This window comes from Eubalaena glacialis, chromosome 19 (assembly GCF_028564815.1).
Source record: "Eubalaena glacialis isolate mEubGla1 chromosome 19, mEubGla1.1.hap2.+ XY, whole genome shotgun sequence".
Lineage (NCBI taxonomy): Eukaryota > Metazoa > Chordata > Mammalia > Artiodactyla > Balaenidae > Eubalaena > Eubalaena glacialis.
Window position 1 is genome coordinate 25,035,729 of NC_083734.1, and position 18,981 is coordinate 25,054,709.

At 33.2% G+C, this 18,981-nt stretch overlaps 1 protein-coding gene across 1 annotated transcript in view; it reads right to left on the reverse strand.

Annotated features, from left to right (window-relative positions):
* Window positions 1–18,981, reverse strand: part of BRIP1 (BRCA1 interacting helicase 1) — a 194,712-nt gene that overhangs the window by 128,888 nt on the left and 46,843 nt on the right. The window contains 1 exon segment of the mRNA XM_061175926.1: window positions 1,854–2,144. Within this exon segment, the coding sequence (XP_061031909.1) occupies window positions 1,854–2,144 (291 nt within the window).

Genomic DNA, 18,981 nt, shown 5'->3' on the forward strand with positions numbered 1-18,981 from the left:
ACTTTGTAATTGGACCTCATTACAATACCAAATTACCCTGAGGGCTTGGAAACAAGAAAAAGAATGTTCATGTACGCCTATGAGCTAGGCATTCTGAGTCAGAATTAGGTCAAAACAACTACAAGCAGGTATCTTCAATTATTTATAATACTAATATTCAAAAATAAAAGAATTGTTTACTTGAAAACAGAACCTAAAGGCCAATGAAAAAGTCTATTGGATTTTTATTTTTACATGATTCAAACTTTGGATAAAGACCAATCAAAAAACATAACCACCACTGCAGGATTCTAGAGGATTACATAAAATAAGATATTTGCTTTCAATACACAATCTTAAACTTTATAATTGTTTTTACTAACAGGATAACAAATACATAATAAATTACATAATAATTTTCTCAATAACAAGTAGTAAAAGATAATGACAACGCCAGCAAGTCTTGTTACATAGACTATTATAGCCAGAAAACAAATTTCAAGCATTTGAGGAATTTAGTAGATCAGTTAGCCACTTACGGAAAGAAGTCTACTTAAATATAAAATTTATGGGGTTTTATCATGAACAGCCTTTTCTCTATTTTATTATTTTTTTAGCATTTGGATTTTTAGTATTTTTATGTCTTTGAAGAGAACTTTTTAAATATACAGAGTGAAGAGATTTCACAGTTCCTCAGTTAATTAAAAAGAACTTATATGAAAACAAGTATGATCACAGAATTTCAACAATGGTTTTGATTCAATTATTCTGTATTCTCTTCCTGGTTCTGAACAAGTCACTTAAGTTCTTCCATTGAAGCCCCTTAGTAATTATACTTCATATTATCAGGTTTGAATATCTGCTGAAGCTTCTTTTGAATAACCCCAAATAAGGCTTGAATAAATTTCCATCTAATAAAAGAAAGCATTGACAAAGAAAAGCATAAAACAAAATAATCTATTTGCATTGTATGGTAGGAGGTGATATATCAATTAAATGAAACTCTAGAAGCTATAGCTCTTAGCCTTTTGTGTAGAACCACTTATGTTTGACAAAATATAGAAAGACAGAACAACTTTCAAAATATATTAAAATATCATTGGTCATTTCATATACTATCAACTTATGCTTCACCAATAATTTCTGGGTATAATTCCAGACCTGTAACTTCAATTTTAGAGTAAACTAGTTATCAAACTGGTACACAGACTGCCAAACTAATACTGCCAAAATATTATTAAAAAATCATGTCTTTAGTAAGAAAGATTTATCTACCTAGCCAAAATTCGTATTATTCTAGATATCCCTGGAAAATTTCAAAACCATCAACATATCTTCAGTTAATAATTTAACATAATTTTTTGAAAGAAGTTTGTACTAATCAGAATTATTAGACAGTATAGTCATTTCTCAATTAAAAAACATTTTAAAATTTGCTCAAAGAGAGGGCCTACATAAACTACCTTATTTTGAAGTTTTTAAATATGTTAAATACATTAATTAGATCTGGTTAGACTAAATCACTTAAATGTTTTTAATCTCCTCATATGACATCCATGTTTGACTATTTTGGGTAGAGAGATTTAAAAGAATAAAGTATGAAGACAGGTGACTAAAATGAAAATTAATTTTCAAGGAAATAAATAAATATCCCCAAGCTTTAGGACAAAAACCTGTAATTTAAAACTTGAATAAAGATTTTCTTACAGTAAAATTATTTTTAAAAAAATACCAACACTAGCAATCAATTTGATTTTCACAAGTTATTTGATTATCACTGTAAATGTACATATAAAATATAAAATGAACACATTAAAAAGTAATTTTAATCTTTTCAGCCTAATTTTTCCTCTAAAATACATTAACTTACTCACATTTTTTCCATCTAGCAATTCCATGCACTTTTCATTTCTGTTGAAGTTACCTACTACTTCAGGATGGACACAAGTGTGATCCCTGCTGGAAAGAATAGTCATTGGGACCCCTGAGTATGCTGTCCTCCGGAGCTCTCTAGTAATCTGAGCAATCTGCTTGTGTGTGCGTGTCCCAAAATATATTTTGGGTATCTTGGATTTCCCCCCATGATCCTTCTTAGCGGTATTTGAAGAATCTTGACTGTTTCCTTGTTTAGTAGAACAACAGCACCTAGAACAGTTACCAGGGGGCTGTAACAAAGGAAAGAAAAGATAACTAATGTCTGGACTACCATAAAATTGTTATCAAACCTCTCATGGAATCAAAACTATAAGCAGTGAATCACAACTGTCAAAGAGAAATTCATGATGTTACATCATCTAAAACTTGCCATTAAAGAAAAAACTACAAATTCAATTTCAAATTGGTTCTCCTTCATAAATAAATGATAAATAATAAACCATTTTTATCATTATAAATGATGTTTCCATATTTGCATTGTTTTCTAACATACTACTCCAACTCTCAAATTCCAAATGTTTTAAGTATATTTTAATTATCCTCTTTCATAAATTATAAAAATAAGATAAAACAGAGGACAATTTTCATTTTTGCTTAGGCTTCAAGTGAACTTCCGATATTACAATTTAGAGTTGATAGTGCTATTTTTCTTCACAGCACAGTACATTCAAATATCCTATAATATACCAATATCTTAAAAAGCATTTTAAATATGGCTTACAGAAGAATAGAAATATCAAGTTGAATCTAAAGCATCAGTCAAAAACAAGAAGAGAAAACTATTCTCTAGAAAAAGTATGAAAATGAATGCAAATTATTAATATTTAATAATGAAGGCAGGTTGCTTGTGTGGAACAAGTATATCTGAAATTCAATTACCTGTCATGGAATGTAAATCCATCAGTAAAATTACCAGTCAGGATAGCTTTTCCTGGACAATTTTACTCAATTCAGTTTCATAATTAAAATAGTTATATAAAGGCACCATATGGAACATCAGGAGTATAGTCTAGTATTTAGCTGGTTTTTCTCTCCCGTTTCCAAACTCTCAAAAATAAAAAAATTTAAAAAGCTTAATGCTATATATTAGAACCCAAGGATTCTTAATAACTACTCCCTTCTCAACCTCAGTTACTATAAAATGAGACAGAATGCAGCCTCATTTAAGAGAAAGACTATGAAATGGTTAGTTTATAGGAATCATCACTGATAGGGAAAAAAACTAAATAGCACAGTAGCTTAAGAGAATTTGTACTAGAGAGTTTTAGTTTAGTAGAACAAACACACCATTTAACTGCAGATTTTTTTAAAATTATAATCAGTAAGATTAGCCTTCATAAACAAATGCTAAGTCATAGCATGTTACACCACAATACTGGGGATCAAGCTGTCTTTTAGCCTCAACTCAGTGGAAAAGCAAGTTCAAATTACTCCCAGTCTCGCTCAGCCTTGTCCGCCATTAAATATTACAATACATGATAGAATGGATGTAAATGTGACCCTTCTGGAGCTGTCACTCACTGGGATAAAAGGTTCACTGATGTGCCAAATAAACAGTCAGTCAAAGCAGATAAAGTTACAGCCATGCTGGAATTGTTACATTCCCCTCTCAGGTTGCCAGTAACAGCAGATTTCATTACCGAGTGCTGCCACATTAAATAGCCAGTTCCAAATGTCCTGCCTTCTATATTGAATAATTACTTATTCACTGAAAGGATAAAAAGAAGAGTTATGAATGGGGCTCTTGTCAACAGTGAGGCAGGAAACAGCTGACATGTGGTTTATGTTACATATGTTGCAATATCTAACAATTTATGGTCACACAGAAAATGGCATGCAAACTATATCATGATATTTCTGACTGAATTCCTTTCTAGCCTGTGCAATGATCACACTAATTAATTAACTCAGTAAAAGAATTAAGGTAACTCTTGGTAGCAGAATTAGTTGACTTTTCCATACCTTCAATCTTTCACTCAATTATATTATATCTCTTCCCTATGATACAGTTAAATTCACTCTGAATATTAGAATGCTAGGGCTCAATGCATTGTTATATTCCACATGGATATATTATATACAAGCATAAAAGTAACTCAATAATATGGCCTTTTTTCAAGGCTCGGAAAACCTACTTTTTGATATAACACTTTTCAACATGAATTCCACTTAAAGCTTTATCACCCACTCCTTTTATTTTAATTCCACTATTTTTCTAAACAAAAAATTCAAATGCTACAGAAAAATACAAAATAAGTCAACCACCACCACAAATAACTTGCAGACCCTTCTACATATAATTATATCTTCCATATTTTTTCAAATAGAAAGGGATGCTATTATATAGACTTGTAACTTGCTGCCTTGTATTCAAATGTTTTAATTTTTAAAAGGGGTATTTGCACTAATAATTTTAAAAAGGGATCTGCTTATCTTAGAATATTATGCTAGTAGCTGTACTAACAAAAATAAAAGATCAAGAACTAGTTTCAGAAAGCTCTTCCCACTAGAGCAGCTTTATTTAGTTAACTTAAATTTGTTTTTCACTCCATAACTGAGAAAATTTTAAACCACTGCTAATTTTATACTAAAAATGGTTTTTGTTTGTTAAGTCTTAAAATGCTCTGAAGTAATTATACCATCTATGAACTCAAGGGTGACTCCTCAAAGAAGATGGTTTTTCAGTGGGTGGTTGCACAAGTAGAGTAGAAGATAGAAATTAAGAAAGGTGATTCTTATTTATTTGCAATATTAAAGGGGAATTCTTTCTTCAGAAGCGATCTTCTATTGGAGTTTCTATTTAAAGGATTTGGTATAATCATATTTGAAGATGGAAAAAAATGAATCTGGCAATAGAACAGAGGCTTAAAAAAGACAATTATTTAGTAACAAAAGAGAATTATTTGTACCAAAATCAGCAAGTTTCAATTCTGTAAGAAAACTAGAGAAAGAATCCTGAAACAGCAATGATAGGAAGTCATAATATCCTCCACTCCAATAATAGGCTAATATTTTCTGGCCTCTCTCTGAAACCCTTTGACCTAGGGGTTTTGAAACAATAGATGAACAAAATTAAATATTTTTCACTAAGCATTTCTCCTGCTAACAAATGATCAAGTTTATCTTTCATAGGGATGTCTTCCTTTTGTTTTTGCTCTTTAAATTTACAGAGACTGTATTAGGAAACTGGAGAATAAATTTAAAAATATTCTCTCTCATCTAATATATCTGAACATCAAGAAGATAAAACACATGGGCTCCCAAAACCTGTAATCTCTAAGAACTGTAAATAGCTACACTGTATGGTAGAACCAAACTCTTTAAGAGATGGCTTCTTTTCCCATAGCTGGAAACTGTCTAGAGTTCTTTTACTTCAACAAAAGGCAAGAAAACTTAACCCAAATAACGGCAAAAAAATCTATTATCATTTAAAGAGAAACACAAGAGATACATGTGGGTGTGACAGCTCTATAATTAGTTCCACATGCAGGAAGTCAATTGTTTAAAAATACATTTCAAATTTACAGTAGCCAGAACTGTTCTTAGGAGGTCAGCAACCAAGGATTTTAGAAAATTTTGTGTCTAACAATTTCTATTTATTCCCTCTCTTGTCATACTACATAGAGACATAAATTGAAATTTTTTGAAAGGATAAAGAATATAACATTTGATCTTGAAAGGCCAACTGCTGATTCCTTGCCACTATTCCTTTCACAAGGCTACAATCAGAAGTTTAAGTAGATTAAGATAACTACATCAACCTCTAAAGTTTCATAGCTCTCTCCAGCCTTTCCCCACAACAACAAAAATTACTATGCCTAAATACTTGGAAAAATAAAAATTAGCATGGTGACTATGCCTTAAAAAGGAAAATAATAAAGGAGTAGTTAGAAACTATTGCATTGTCAGAGATGTTATTTTGTAAATTCATAAGTCAGGGGAGTATCTAAAAGCAGTTTATGAACTGAATTCTAAAAGCAAGCATAAAAGGATATATTTAATATGAAAGATAAGTAATAAAGAAGTGGAGAGGAAAAGAGACCAAAAAGAAGCTTACTGGTATGAAATAAAGGGAAAACTAGGTCCATGAAATAGTAACATATGTGCATGCATTGTCTTTCAACCACACTCCAAATTCTTTGAGGACAGAAACTGTCTTACATTACTTCATCTACTCATTCATTGAGCATGGTGTTTTGCATATAACCATAACTTAATTTTTTTTAATTGATGGATTGTGACTAATGTCCCTAAACCAAATACTGTACCCATGCACCACATTTTATCTGTAGATGCTTAACTGATGCCCTAATTTGAAGTTCTTCACATATCAAAAAATTACCTCAAAATAAAAAGGTTAGCTTTTAAAAGAAAAAATACAGGACAATTTGTTATTTTTCAAGAACAAAAAGAAAAATCATCTTGTTATGCTAATATCTGGGCCACTTTAGTTGTGGGTGATAAACACATATCCTGATATATTCATTATTAATAGCTTTCATTTATTAAGGCTGTCCCTGTGCTAAGCACTCTACATGTACTCTCTCATTCATTCATTCATTCAAGAAACGTTAGAATTCCTGATATATCAAGCCAAGTAGAAGACAATGACAAGGGTCATTTCACCCCACTGACAAAGAGGGCTTTACTTTTTAATTGTTCTACAAGGTGTGTTTATCAATACCAGTTTCGCTCACGAGGTAAAGAACTGTTTAAAGTTGGTACTCTAAGTGCATTATTTCCGGAATGCAACTACAAAATATTCTTAAGGATAAGCTATACAATTTACTTCATAAAAACTATTTTAACTTATTATTAGTTGACATTTAAGTCAAATATTTTCTAACAAGATGGACATTATATTCCAAAAGGGAAAAAACCAAAAATTCTCAAATAAGAGACTCTAGAGCAAGTGTCAACAAACTTTTTCTGTAAAGGGCCAGAAAGTAAATATTCTAGGTTTTGTGGGCCATAAACTCTCTGCCCCTATACAGGAAAATATCTTTATGATCTCAACATAGGAAAGGATTTCTTAAACAATACACCAAAGGCACAAATGACTGAAAACACAATCTCGAGAAGACATGTGCACTGTATATAACCAACTGAGGATCATTATTCACAATATATAAAGAATTCCAGCAAATCAATTTTTAAAAAACAAACCCAATAGAAGAAAGAGCCCAAGAACAAGAAAATCAAAGGAGAGGAAAGCGGAAAAGCCAATAAACATCTGAAAAGATGTGCAAGCTAATGCTCAACCTCATTATTAATTAGGAAAATGCAAATTAAAACCATAATTAGATTCCATTTCACATCCACCAGACTGGGTAGAGAGGATATACAGCAACTCTCTCATACACTGCTGATCCAAGTATAAAGTGGCACATCCACTTTGGAGAACAAATTGGTGATCTAGTGAAATCAAGGATACATAGACCCTTTGATCCAGCCTGACCCTGCTAGGCATACATGTCAGAGAAACTCTTGCAAATTAAGACAGATACAATAGGGATATTCTTTGCAGTACTGTTTTAATAGTGAGGAAAATAAGCCAAGTGTGTCAACAAAACAATGGATAAACTGTGGAGTTCTGTCAATCTATGGAATATTGTATATAATAAAAAAATATGAACCAGAGAGTCCCATGTATTGACATAGATAAATATCAAAAAAAATTGTTGAGCAGGCTGAGTATGACTTAAATAACATTTTATTCTCCCCATAAACTTCCAAACAAATTGATGACAGGAATAAAACTATGAAAACTTTATGAAAAGAATTAGGAATCCCCACTATGGTAGATAACCCTTGGAGCTAAGGCCTGTAATAGACAATATACTTGAAAAATGCTAAAAAGTGCTTCAAAAGGAACCTAAAACAGCAAATACACTTGTTCCTCCTCAGCAGCTTAATACCTAGCAGAATAACTTTCATCTTAATCCCTCCTGACCAAAATTTTCAACTAATTTATTAGGAAATAGGTTCTTAACTTACATCCATGGACTGTTACAGAGGAGTTTGAGATCACCCAGAAACTACAAACACAATTTTGTATGCATTTTTAGAGAGTCAGTCCATAACTTTCATCATGTGCTCAAAGAAGATTGTGACTTACTTGGATGAGGGCTTTATTCCAGAATTTATGTCTGATTTTACAATGGAAATAAAATAGAAATAGCATTTTCTTAACAACCAACTTGGTTACACATTAATTCTGTAAAGGAATAAACAAGTTGATAGTCCAAAGAAGATAATTTTATAAAGGTTCCTCTACTGCTTGTAAATTAATTTCTCTTTTAACGTTTGTTAATTACATAATGTTAACATAATTCTAAAACACTTAGTTCACTAATGTTTATTTCTAACTCCATTTTACAGATGAAAAAGTAAAATCTAAAGTTCTTCAAGCTGCTACAAAATTCATGATAATTTGTGAGAAGTTGGAAGTCATAACCTTAAATCTTAAAGCTTTAACAGGATCATTTTTACCTACCATTTAACTTGGCAAAAAAGCAAAATACTGCCCTTTTTTATTTCAAAACATCATGCACCTAAAGAGCTAGGGGTAAAAAAGTCAATGAATACCGAATTATACTTTGAGGCATATGAAGGAGGGTTTACTGTTAATCTTTATCAACCATTTGCTGTTGTCCAAGCCATCTAAACAGGTACTGAATGCCTGTTGCGCAAAATCTCACATAAGCACACACTCTAGTAAGATAGCAAAAGTGACATAACTATACCTTTTCCACTATTCTTTTTTAAAAATTCAAACAGTAGTACTCTACTGCCAGTTTCATGATTAAACTGCACAAGGCAGCTGTTTATCTACTCACAGCAACCAGCAGGTGAACCTGATTCAATATTTATCACAGGCTTTCACAGATCACTGCTAACCAAGCAAACGTTTTAATTAAGCTGGAACTTGCTTCAAAGAGCTCATTCAAGATGTCAATCGGCAGGTAAGAGATCAGATACAGTGTCAGGTGAGAGTGTGTAATACAAATCCACAACTTTCTTCATCCCATTGCTGTAAATTAGCCTGCTCTAAAGTTCAGACTCTGATTGTAACAGACTGCCAGTCTCCTGGAATGTGTAACTGAAGTCACTCAAATTCTATTGTGAAGGTTGTAAGCAATATGTTAAACTGCAATGGGCTAGCACATTAAGACAGATCCTTTTCACGGTTGTTTTTTGATACCGTAAGTGTTTGTTACCTTACTCTCCACTTACTGTTTACTTTCTTGCCTAGTGTAAATGGGAATTCCTTAACACAGTTGCCTCAGATTCTGAAAAGTTTATAATCAAGAAAAACCCAAAGTGGTATTTTAAATTTTTAATCTAAATTTATACTAGAACAATTATATTCTGTAAGACTTCTCAGTTTAAGAACAAACATATCATAAAGATGACCAACCTGTATAAAGCAAAAATTCTCCTGGTACGGTAGAACTTATACAGATGTGACTATAGCAATGAGTCTCAAAGTATAGTGATTAGTCACACTGACCAACTTCATGAGGAATACCTGGGGTATTTACAACAACAACAACAAAAAGGAAAAAAGAAGAATCAAAGAAAGGAAATGGGAGAAAAAGGGAAAGTTCTTCCTTAGAGAAGAATGCTAGCTAAAAATTATAAATAGAACGACAAAATTTTAAAAATCACCATTTTGCAAATCCCATGTAATAAGTGATTCCTGCAAGGTACATAAATGGATGCTAAAATCACTGGGTGAAAAGCTGTTGGGAAACAAGATATTCACATAGTCTCCAAATATCACCCCACAGATTACTTATTAATTACAAAAAAAAATGTGCCTTTATAATGGAGACCCGGTAGTCACCACTTCAACCAAGTGGTCAATTTTAACATTAGCAGTAGTGAGACAAACTGGCATCATGTGCCTCTTGATGTGATATAATAAGAAATATATTTATGTACTCTTCTTGAACAAAACTACATGATTATGAAATCTAAACAATCAAGCCATGAATCAAAAAGAACCCAGGAATAGAGAACCTGTGGTAAAAAGACATATATGTATATTATTTAGTTGGTGAAAATTAATCCAGCTGCACTCTTATGATATTTGCACTTGTATATTATACTTCAAAAATCCTATCCCTTGGGATTGCCTGACATTTTATTTTCTCCTTTATTGTATAGTATTTTGGTATTTTTCGAACTTTCTTCAACGACCCTTTTAAAATGAGAAAACAAAGCCATCCTGTGACATCATCTTCTACATACTGACCAAAATGCTATAAATAAAACTTATACAAAATAGACATTTTTGCGTCTTTCACCACCATTAAAAATTAGTAGACAAGTTGGGACTTCCCTGGTGGACCAGTGGGTAAGACTCCACGCTCCCAATGCAGCAGGCCCGGGTTTGATCCCTGATCAGGGAACTAGATCCGGTATGCATGCTACAACTAAGAGTCCACATGCCACAGCTAAAGATCCTGCATGCCACAATGAAGATCCCACATGCTGCAACGAAGATCCTGCCTGCCACAACTAAGATCTGGCCCAGCCTAAATAAATAAATAAACATATTTTTAAAATTTTTTAAAAAATTAGTAGACAAGTTATTATCAATATACAAGCCTCTAAAGCAGCACTACCCAATAGAACTTTCTGCGATGGTGGAATGTTCTTTACCTGCACTTTTGAATGTACTTGTCACTTGCCACTAGCCACATGTGGCTATTGAGAACTTGAAATGTGATTAGTGCAACTGAGGAACTGAATTTTAATTCAATTAAATAGTCACATGTGGTTAGCAGCTACCATAGCAGAAGTGTAGATTTTAAATATTACTACAGGACTAAAGAGAAAATTTTGACTTAGACCAGTGTTCAGTCTGGTGCCAAACTTCCAATGGAATTCAAATCCGCATAGTAAGAATTTTATTCATAGATGCTATCCTAATAGAGTAACCCTTCAGTTTGCTCTATTCAACTCTCTTAAAATCTCCTGTTTCAAACAGCTATATTACTTTATGAAGACAATGTTAAAATTAACAATTAATTAATTATTACTGTGGGTTCTAAACTTAATCTGGAAAATAAACTAGTGAGAATAACCAAAAATTTTTAGAAAAAAGAAGATGGTTAAAAATAGTATATATTCTTTGGGGCTTCCCTGGTGGCGCAGTGGTTGTGAATCCGCCTGCCAATGCAGGGGACATGGGTTCGAGCCCTGGTCTGGGAAGATCCCACATGCCGCGGAGCAACTGGGTCCGTGAGCCACAATTACTGAGCCTGCGCGTCTGGAGCCTGTGCTCCGCAACAAGAGAGGCCGCGATAGTGAGAGGCCCGCACACCGCGATGAGGAGTGGCCCCCGCTTGCCGCAACTAGAGAAAGCCCTCGCACAGAAACGAAGACCCAACACAGCCATAAATAAATAAATTTTTTAAAAAAATAGTATATATTCTCATATATGTAAGAATTTAGTATATATGATAAAGATGTTATACTAGGCACCTCTTTAGACACGTGTTCAACTCTTTATTCTGAAAACAGTTCATCAATTATAGCCCCTGCTGAAAAGGTAGACCCAGTATCTACATTAATAACACATGACCAAGCCCAACACACTCCCAAATATAGCAAGACCAGTAAGATTCACTTTCCTAGAAATCTGTATTTGGGTCATTTAGACTGAGTTGATTAAACTACAGGGAACAGACCAGAACATTTCATAGACTTTAAGCCTTTCATTTTGAGATGTGATGGTAAGGTCATATGACAGAGAATAAGTATACAGAAAAAAACAATCTACAAAAAATGAGAGAACTCTGCACACAGAGGCAGAAAAGACACACTTGAGGCCAAAGAGAAGACAGAAGCTGCCTAAAAACCTTTGAGTTCCAATAAGGACAGCTGTATATCTTGCTTGATCTTTCTGGAGTAGGCTTCTAATTCTTCAAAAGCAAATCACTTCTGATTAAGTCAGGGGTTGAAATATCAAAGAAATAACAAGAGAGAATTTCCCTAAATTGAAAACGTCTCTGAATCTTCAATATAATAATTAAACCCACTAAGTAACTAGCATCGTAAATGAAAAAGACTCTCACTTAAAACATCCAGTCATAAAGATTAGAAATTACAGAACAGCCATTCAAAAGAATGCAATGTAGTCATTAAAAATGATGTAGAAAAATATCAAATGACATCAAAACACAGTATTGATCTATTATTACAAGGAGAGATAATTGGACATTATTTGCCTCCTGAGTAATGTTAACAGCAAGCATATAGCACTTGTGTTATTCTGAAAGACAAAAAAGCAAAAAACAAGGACAAAATCAAACCTGAATCTAATTCAACCTGTAGACCTAACTACCATTACTAGAAATATGGGGATAGAGGACTATCTAAAATGACACCAGGCAGACAAATTCAAACAAATCCTGAATATGAGGAATCCCACAAAACAAATAACACAGTTTTTTCAATAAATAAATGGCACCTCTCTTAAAAGAAATGTCATGCACATACCTTGTTTGGATTCTGATATTTAAAAAGCCAACTCTAAAATGACATTTTTTAAGCAATCAAAGAAAATTGTACAGGATGGATATTAGACTAAGAATTCCTGGGTTTTTTCAGCTATAATAATATTACTTTTAAAATGTCATTGCTCTGTTTTTAAAAGTACTTATCTGTTTTAAATATGTAAACTGTTTTATGCGTAAATAGATATATGATGTCTGATAGTTGCTTTAAAATAATTCTAGTCCCTCACCCTTTCCTCAACTGATTCCCCCAAAAAAGAAAAGAAAAAAATGGCAGAGGGTAAATAAAACAAACAGGGGAGGTAAAATATATTGATAATTGTTAAAGCTGAGTGATGGGCACAAGAAGGTTCATTATTCTGCCCTCTCTCTGCTTCGTGTATGAAATTTCCTTAAAAAAAGATTCTAAAAGTAAGGAGCATTTACAAATACGTTTTTATAAAACAAATACAACATTGATCCTAAACCAGATCTAGATAAACTTTCTCTCAGTTTATCTAGGTTTGGTATAATATCACTAATGAATATTACCTGGCAGGCCAAGATGGCAGAGTAGAAAGACCCCGAGCTCACCTCCTCTCATAAGCACACCAAAATCACAACTAACTGCAGAACAACCATTGATGAAAATGACTGAAACTAATGAATTATTAAAACAATGAATTCTAAATGTAATAGCAAATAGGACTCTTCTACACATACACAACACACACACACACACACACACACAAAACCAAAAAGCCAAGAACAAAAGAATAATTCAGTATTAGGACATTTATCAATACAGTTTAACATATTAAAAAATAAAATGTGAAAATAAATCTTATTCATCTTTACAGTTTAATATTAATCCTTGATGAAAATGCTGAACAAAATAGGAATAAAATGACTATCAAGAAAAAATATATGATTAATATATAATTAAATCAATAATATAATTTATATGTCATTTAACATAATGTATATATAAAAAATATATAACTTATATGTTTTATTATTATAACTTATATACATGTGTAAAAGGTTTCGAAAGCCAGTATCATGCTTACTTACAGAAACTAGAAGCACTCTCATTAAGGTCTCAAATGAGACAAGGATGACCATACTTCCCGGGTGCCTGGGACTATCCGAGTTTATATCTGTTCTTTCAGCTTATATGATCATTCAATCTGTTACTATTATTATACTTAACACTTTTTTCCTGAGATATTATAAAAATTGCAAAGAAGGTAAATGATCATTATTTACAGAAGATATGATTGTATACTTGGAAAACCTGAGAAAATGTATTGAAACTATTACAAATAGAAGAATTCATTAATGTGGCTCAGGAAAAAACAACAACAACAACAACAGTAAATGTGGTTTGGGGGAAACAAAGAGAAATTAATATCCTTTATGTATAAAACTACAACTAATTACAAAATGTAATAAAAGAAAAAAATCTCAATTACACAGAAATAAAAGGTAAATTACTAAGAATCAACTTAAAAATCAACTTAAAAATACATTTAAGAAGTTAATAAGAGGATGCTTAATTAATTTGATATGGGATATCCTTTCACGATCTACATGTATATCAAATCATCATGATGTATACTTTAAATATCTTACAATTTTGTCAATCATACCTCAATAAAGCTGAAAAAAATTAATAAGAAAACTTTAAACATGACTGAAGGAAATAAAGAAAAAATCAGATAGAAACAAAGCACAGTCTTAAGTAGATGACTTACTATCATAAAGAAGTCAGTTCTCTTCCAAATAATCTATAAAATATATCAAGGATATTTTGTTAACTATATAGGTTAACTCTAAAGTACATATGTAAAAATAAACAAGCAAGAATAGCCAAAAGACATCTTAAATAAAAGGGTAATAAAGAGGAACTAGACACATAAAATATTAATGAACTACAATAATCAAAACAGTATATATCAATGAAAAAGAAAATAGAGAAGTCCAGAAATAGAATAGATACATTAAGGAATTTGGAACGTAAACATTATAAACAAAGTCAAAGACCAAGAATAAATCAGTTATTTTTTTTTAAAAAACGCTGTTCTGGAATTCATAACACAAATAAAGGCCTAATTTAATATTGAAGAACCCTGTAAAACAGTAAAAAAGAAAAGAAAAAAAAGACCAACAACCTAATTGACAAAGGAGATAACCAGATATTTGAAAAGATACTCAACTTCCCTCATAACAAGAAAGAGAAGTATACATTAAAAGAATGAGATGCATTTTTTAACCAATCAGGCAGAAAAATGATCAAAGACTTTGATAACACACTTATTTGCAAGAGAGTAGAGACACATATATGTGTTTGATATGATTATGTACATGTACCATGTATAATTTGTCTGTATATTATATGTATATCCTTGCTTTTACAATTCTGATAGGATTCACAAGAAACCAATAACAACAGCTGCATCTGGGGCAGGAAACAGAATGGCTGAGAAACTGAGTGTGGGAGACTTTTTAATATAAACCCTTTTGTTCTTCTTGTTTTTTATACCACAGACATTACCACTTTTCAAAGATAGATAAGTAAAATGTAAGTTTTAAAAATTAAAATACCAAATTGCCTTCCTCTGGTATTATAGACATACTAACTCCCTATAATGTTGATAACAATGTATATAGAAGTAGGATATACTGACATCACAATTTCATTCTCAAAAGAGAATGAAGACTCAGTGAACATTACTAGTAGTAGCAACAACAATCTCACACTAGTTATAACTGCACAGGATAAAATTTTCTCATTGACTGAAAATTGACAGAAGAACCAATGATGTGACAAAACTGTGACTGGCAAAACTTCACCTAGAAATATTAAATATGTTAGAACAGTGTGGTACTAGCACAAATACAGACAAAAATAATCGAATCAAATAGAAAAGTCAGAAAGAAACTCTCATACATACAGTCAAATAACTCTCAACCAGGGTGCTAAGACCATTCAGTGGGGAAAGGACAATTTTTTTCAACAAATAATGCTGGCAAAAATGGATATTCACATGCAAAACAATGAAGTTAGACCCTAACCTTATACTATATACAAAAATTAACTAAAAATGGATCAAAAACTTAAAAATAAGAGCTGAAACTATAAAACTTTACCAAAAGTATAGGCAACAAAAGCAAAAATAGGTAAACTGGACTTCATGAAAATTAAAAACCTTTGTGCATCAAAGACACCACCAAACAGAATGAAAGGCAATCCACAGAATAGGAGAAAATATTTGTAAAATCCAAAAAGGGGTTAATGTCCAGAATATACAAAGAACTCCAACTCAACAACAACAACAAAAAACAAATAACCCTATTCAAAAAAATAGGCAAAGGGCTTGAATAGACATTTCTCCAAAGAAGATATACAAATGGACAATAAGCACATGAAAAGATGTTCAACATCCCTAATCATTAGGAAATGCAAATCAAAACCACAAAGACATACCATTTCACATCCATGAGGATGGTTATTATTTAAAAAGAAGAGAAAACAAAATAGAAAATTACAAGTGTTTGGCAAGGATGTGAAGAAACTGGAATCTTCCTGGGAATTCCCTGGTGGTCCAGTGGTTAGGGCTCCATGCTTCCACTGTGGGGAGCATAGGTTCAGTCCCTAGTCGGGAAACTAAGATCTTGCACACTGCAAGGCACGGCCAAAAAACCAGAAAAAGAAACTGGAAACTTCCTACACTGCTGATGGGGATATAAAATAGTATAGTCACTGTGGAAAACTGGACGGAAATTCCTCAAAAAATTAAACAAAATTACCATGTGATCCAGCAATCCAGCAATCACACTTCTGGGTATATATCCATAAGAAGTGAAAACAGCGACTTGAACACATAGATATTTGTACACCAACGTTCATACAGCAGCATTATTCACAGTAGCCAAAAGAGGAAAACAACCCAAATGCCCACTGAAGTATGACTGGATAAACAAAATGTAGTATACAGGCATTCAATGGAATATTATTTAATCATAAAAAGGAAGGGAATTCTGACACATGCTACAACATGGATGAACCCTGAAGACATGCTAAGTGAAATAACTCAGACACAAAAGGACAAACATTGTATGATTCCACTTATATGAGGTTCCTAGAGTAGTCAAATTCACAGAGACAGAAAGGAGAATGGTAGTTACCAGCGGCTGAGGCAAGGTGGAATAGGAGTTACTGTTTAATAGTTACAGAGTTTCATAGATCAATGGAACAAGATAGAAAGCCCAGAGATAAACCCACGCACCTATGGTCAACTAATCTATGACAAACGAGGCAGGATATACAATGGAGAAAAGACAGTCTCTTCAATAAGTGGTGCTGGGAAAACTGGACAGCTACATGTAAAAGAATGAAATTAGAATACTCCCTAACACCATACACAAAAATAAACTCAAAATGGATTAGAGACCTAAATGTAAGACCGGACACTATAAAACTCTTAGAGGAAAACATAGGAAGAACACTCTCTGACATAAATCACAGCAAGATCTTTTTTGATCCACCTCCTAGAGTAATGGAATAAAAAACAAAAATAAACAAATGGGACCTAATGAAACTTCAAAGCTTTTGCACAGCAAAGGAAAACATAAACAAGACGAAAAGACAACCCTCAGGATGGGAGAAAATATTTGCAAACAAATCAATGGACAAAGGATTAATCTCCAAAATATATAAACAGCTCATGCAGCTCAATATTAAAAAAACAAACAACCCAATCCAAAAATGGGCAGAAGACCTAAATAGACATTTCTCCATAGAAGACATACAGATGGCCAAGAAGCACATGAAAAGCTGCTCAACATCACTATTAGAGAAATGCAAATCAAAACTACAATGAGGTATCACCTCACACCAGTTAGATTGGGCATCATCAGAAAATCGACAAACAACAAATCCTGGAGAGGGTGTGGAGAAAAGGGAACCCTCTTGCACTGCTGGTGGGAATGTAAATTGATACAGCCACTAAGGAGAACAGTATGGAGGTTCCTTAAAACACTAAAAATAGAACTACCATATGACCCAGCAATCCCACTACTGGGCATATACCCTGAGAAAACAATAATTCAAAAAGACACATGCACCCCAATGTTCATTGCAGCACTATTTACAATAGCCAGGTCACGGAAGCAACCTAAATGCCCATTGACAGACGCATGTATAAAGAAGATGTGGTACATATATACAATGGAATATTACTCAGCCATAAGAAGGAAGGAAATTGGGTCATTTGTAGAGACGTGGATGGATCTAGAGACTGTCATACAGAGTGAAGTAAGTCAGAAAGAGAAAAACAAATATCGTATATTAACGCATGTATGTGGAGCCTAGAAAAATGGTACAGATGAGCCGGTTTGCAGGGCAGAAATTGAGATACAGATGTAGAGAACAAACGTATGGACACCAAGGGGGGAGAGTGGCAGGGGGGTGGGGGTGGTGGTATGATGAATTGGGCGATTGGGATTGACATGTATACACTGATGTGTATAAAATTGATGACTAATAAGAACCTGCTGTATAAAACAAAATAAAATTCAAAAATTCAAAAAAAAAATAGTTACAGAGTTTCAGTTTGGGAAGATGAAAAAATTCTGGTTGCATAGCAATGTGAATAGACTTAATGCCACTGAACCGAACACAAAAAATGGTTAGAACGGTAAATTTTCTTACATACACTGTATCACATTTTTTTTAAAATGAAGGGAAAGAAAAGCTGAGAAAAATCTGTTAGGAGTAGGCCTGCACTACAAATGTTAAACAACGCTTTTCAAGCTAAAAGAAAAATTATACAAAATAGAAACGAACCTGCATAAAGGAATGAAGGGCACCAGAAGTAAGAAATAGGAGGATGAGGGAAGAAATAATTTTCCTGATTTGTAAATTTATTTAAAATAACGGAGGTAGACTTCCGGTTTCCATTTCTGAATATAAATAGCTTGGAAGTCACCACTCCATCCTAACAAGTAAAAAGCTGAAAAGACTGAAAAATCAACAACTTTTCCTGGGTTTGCAAGAGAGGGGAGGACAAACCATTGCCTTTAAGATTGGAGAGACAGACAGATGAATACAGGGAGTAACAGCACACAGGAGCAGAGACACCAGTGGAAACCAGTGCAGGAACAAGTGCTGGGCTAACAAAACCTGAACTGTAAGTGATGAACTGCTGGAGGCTCAGTATGCATAACTCTCTGAGTTAAAAATTCCAGGGGTGCCCAGTCATGGAGGGCTCCCAAATATTGTGACACTTACGTCCAGGAGCCAGACCAGGTTCCTACAATACACATCAGAGAAATATACCCTCGTGCTCCCAGTAAGGGGAGCTGAAAAGGAACCATTTTGAAATACCAGGGCACTTTGTTCTTCTTAACAAAGCCTGCCCTCAGGGGAAACTAGTTAACCAGAGCCTAACCAGCTGGCGTATTATCAGAGTCTAATCTAATACCCAACTCTAGCCATCTAGCAGTCCCTTCTATATGGGAGAAGGAAAAAAAACAACTCTGGTCCACTCAAGCC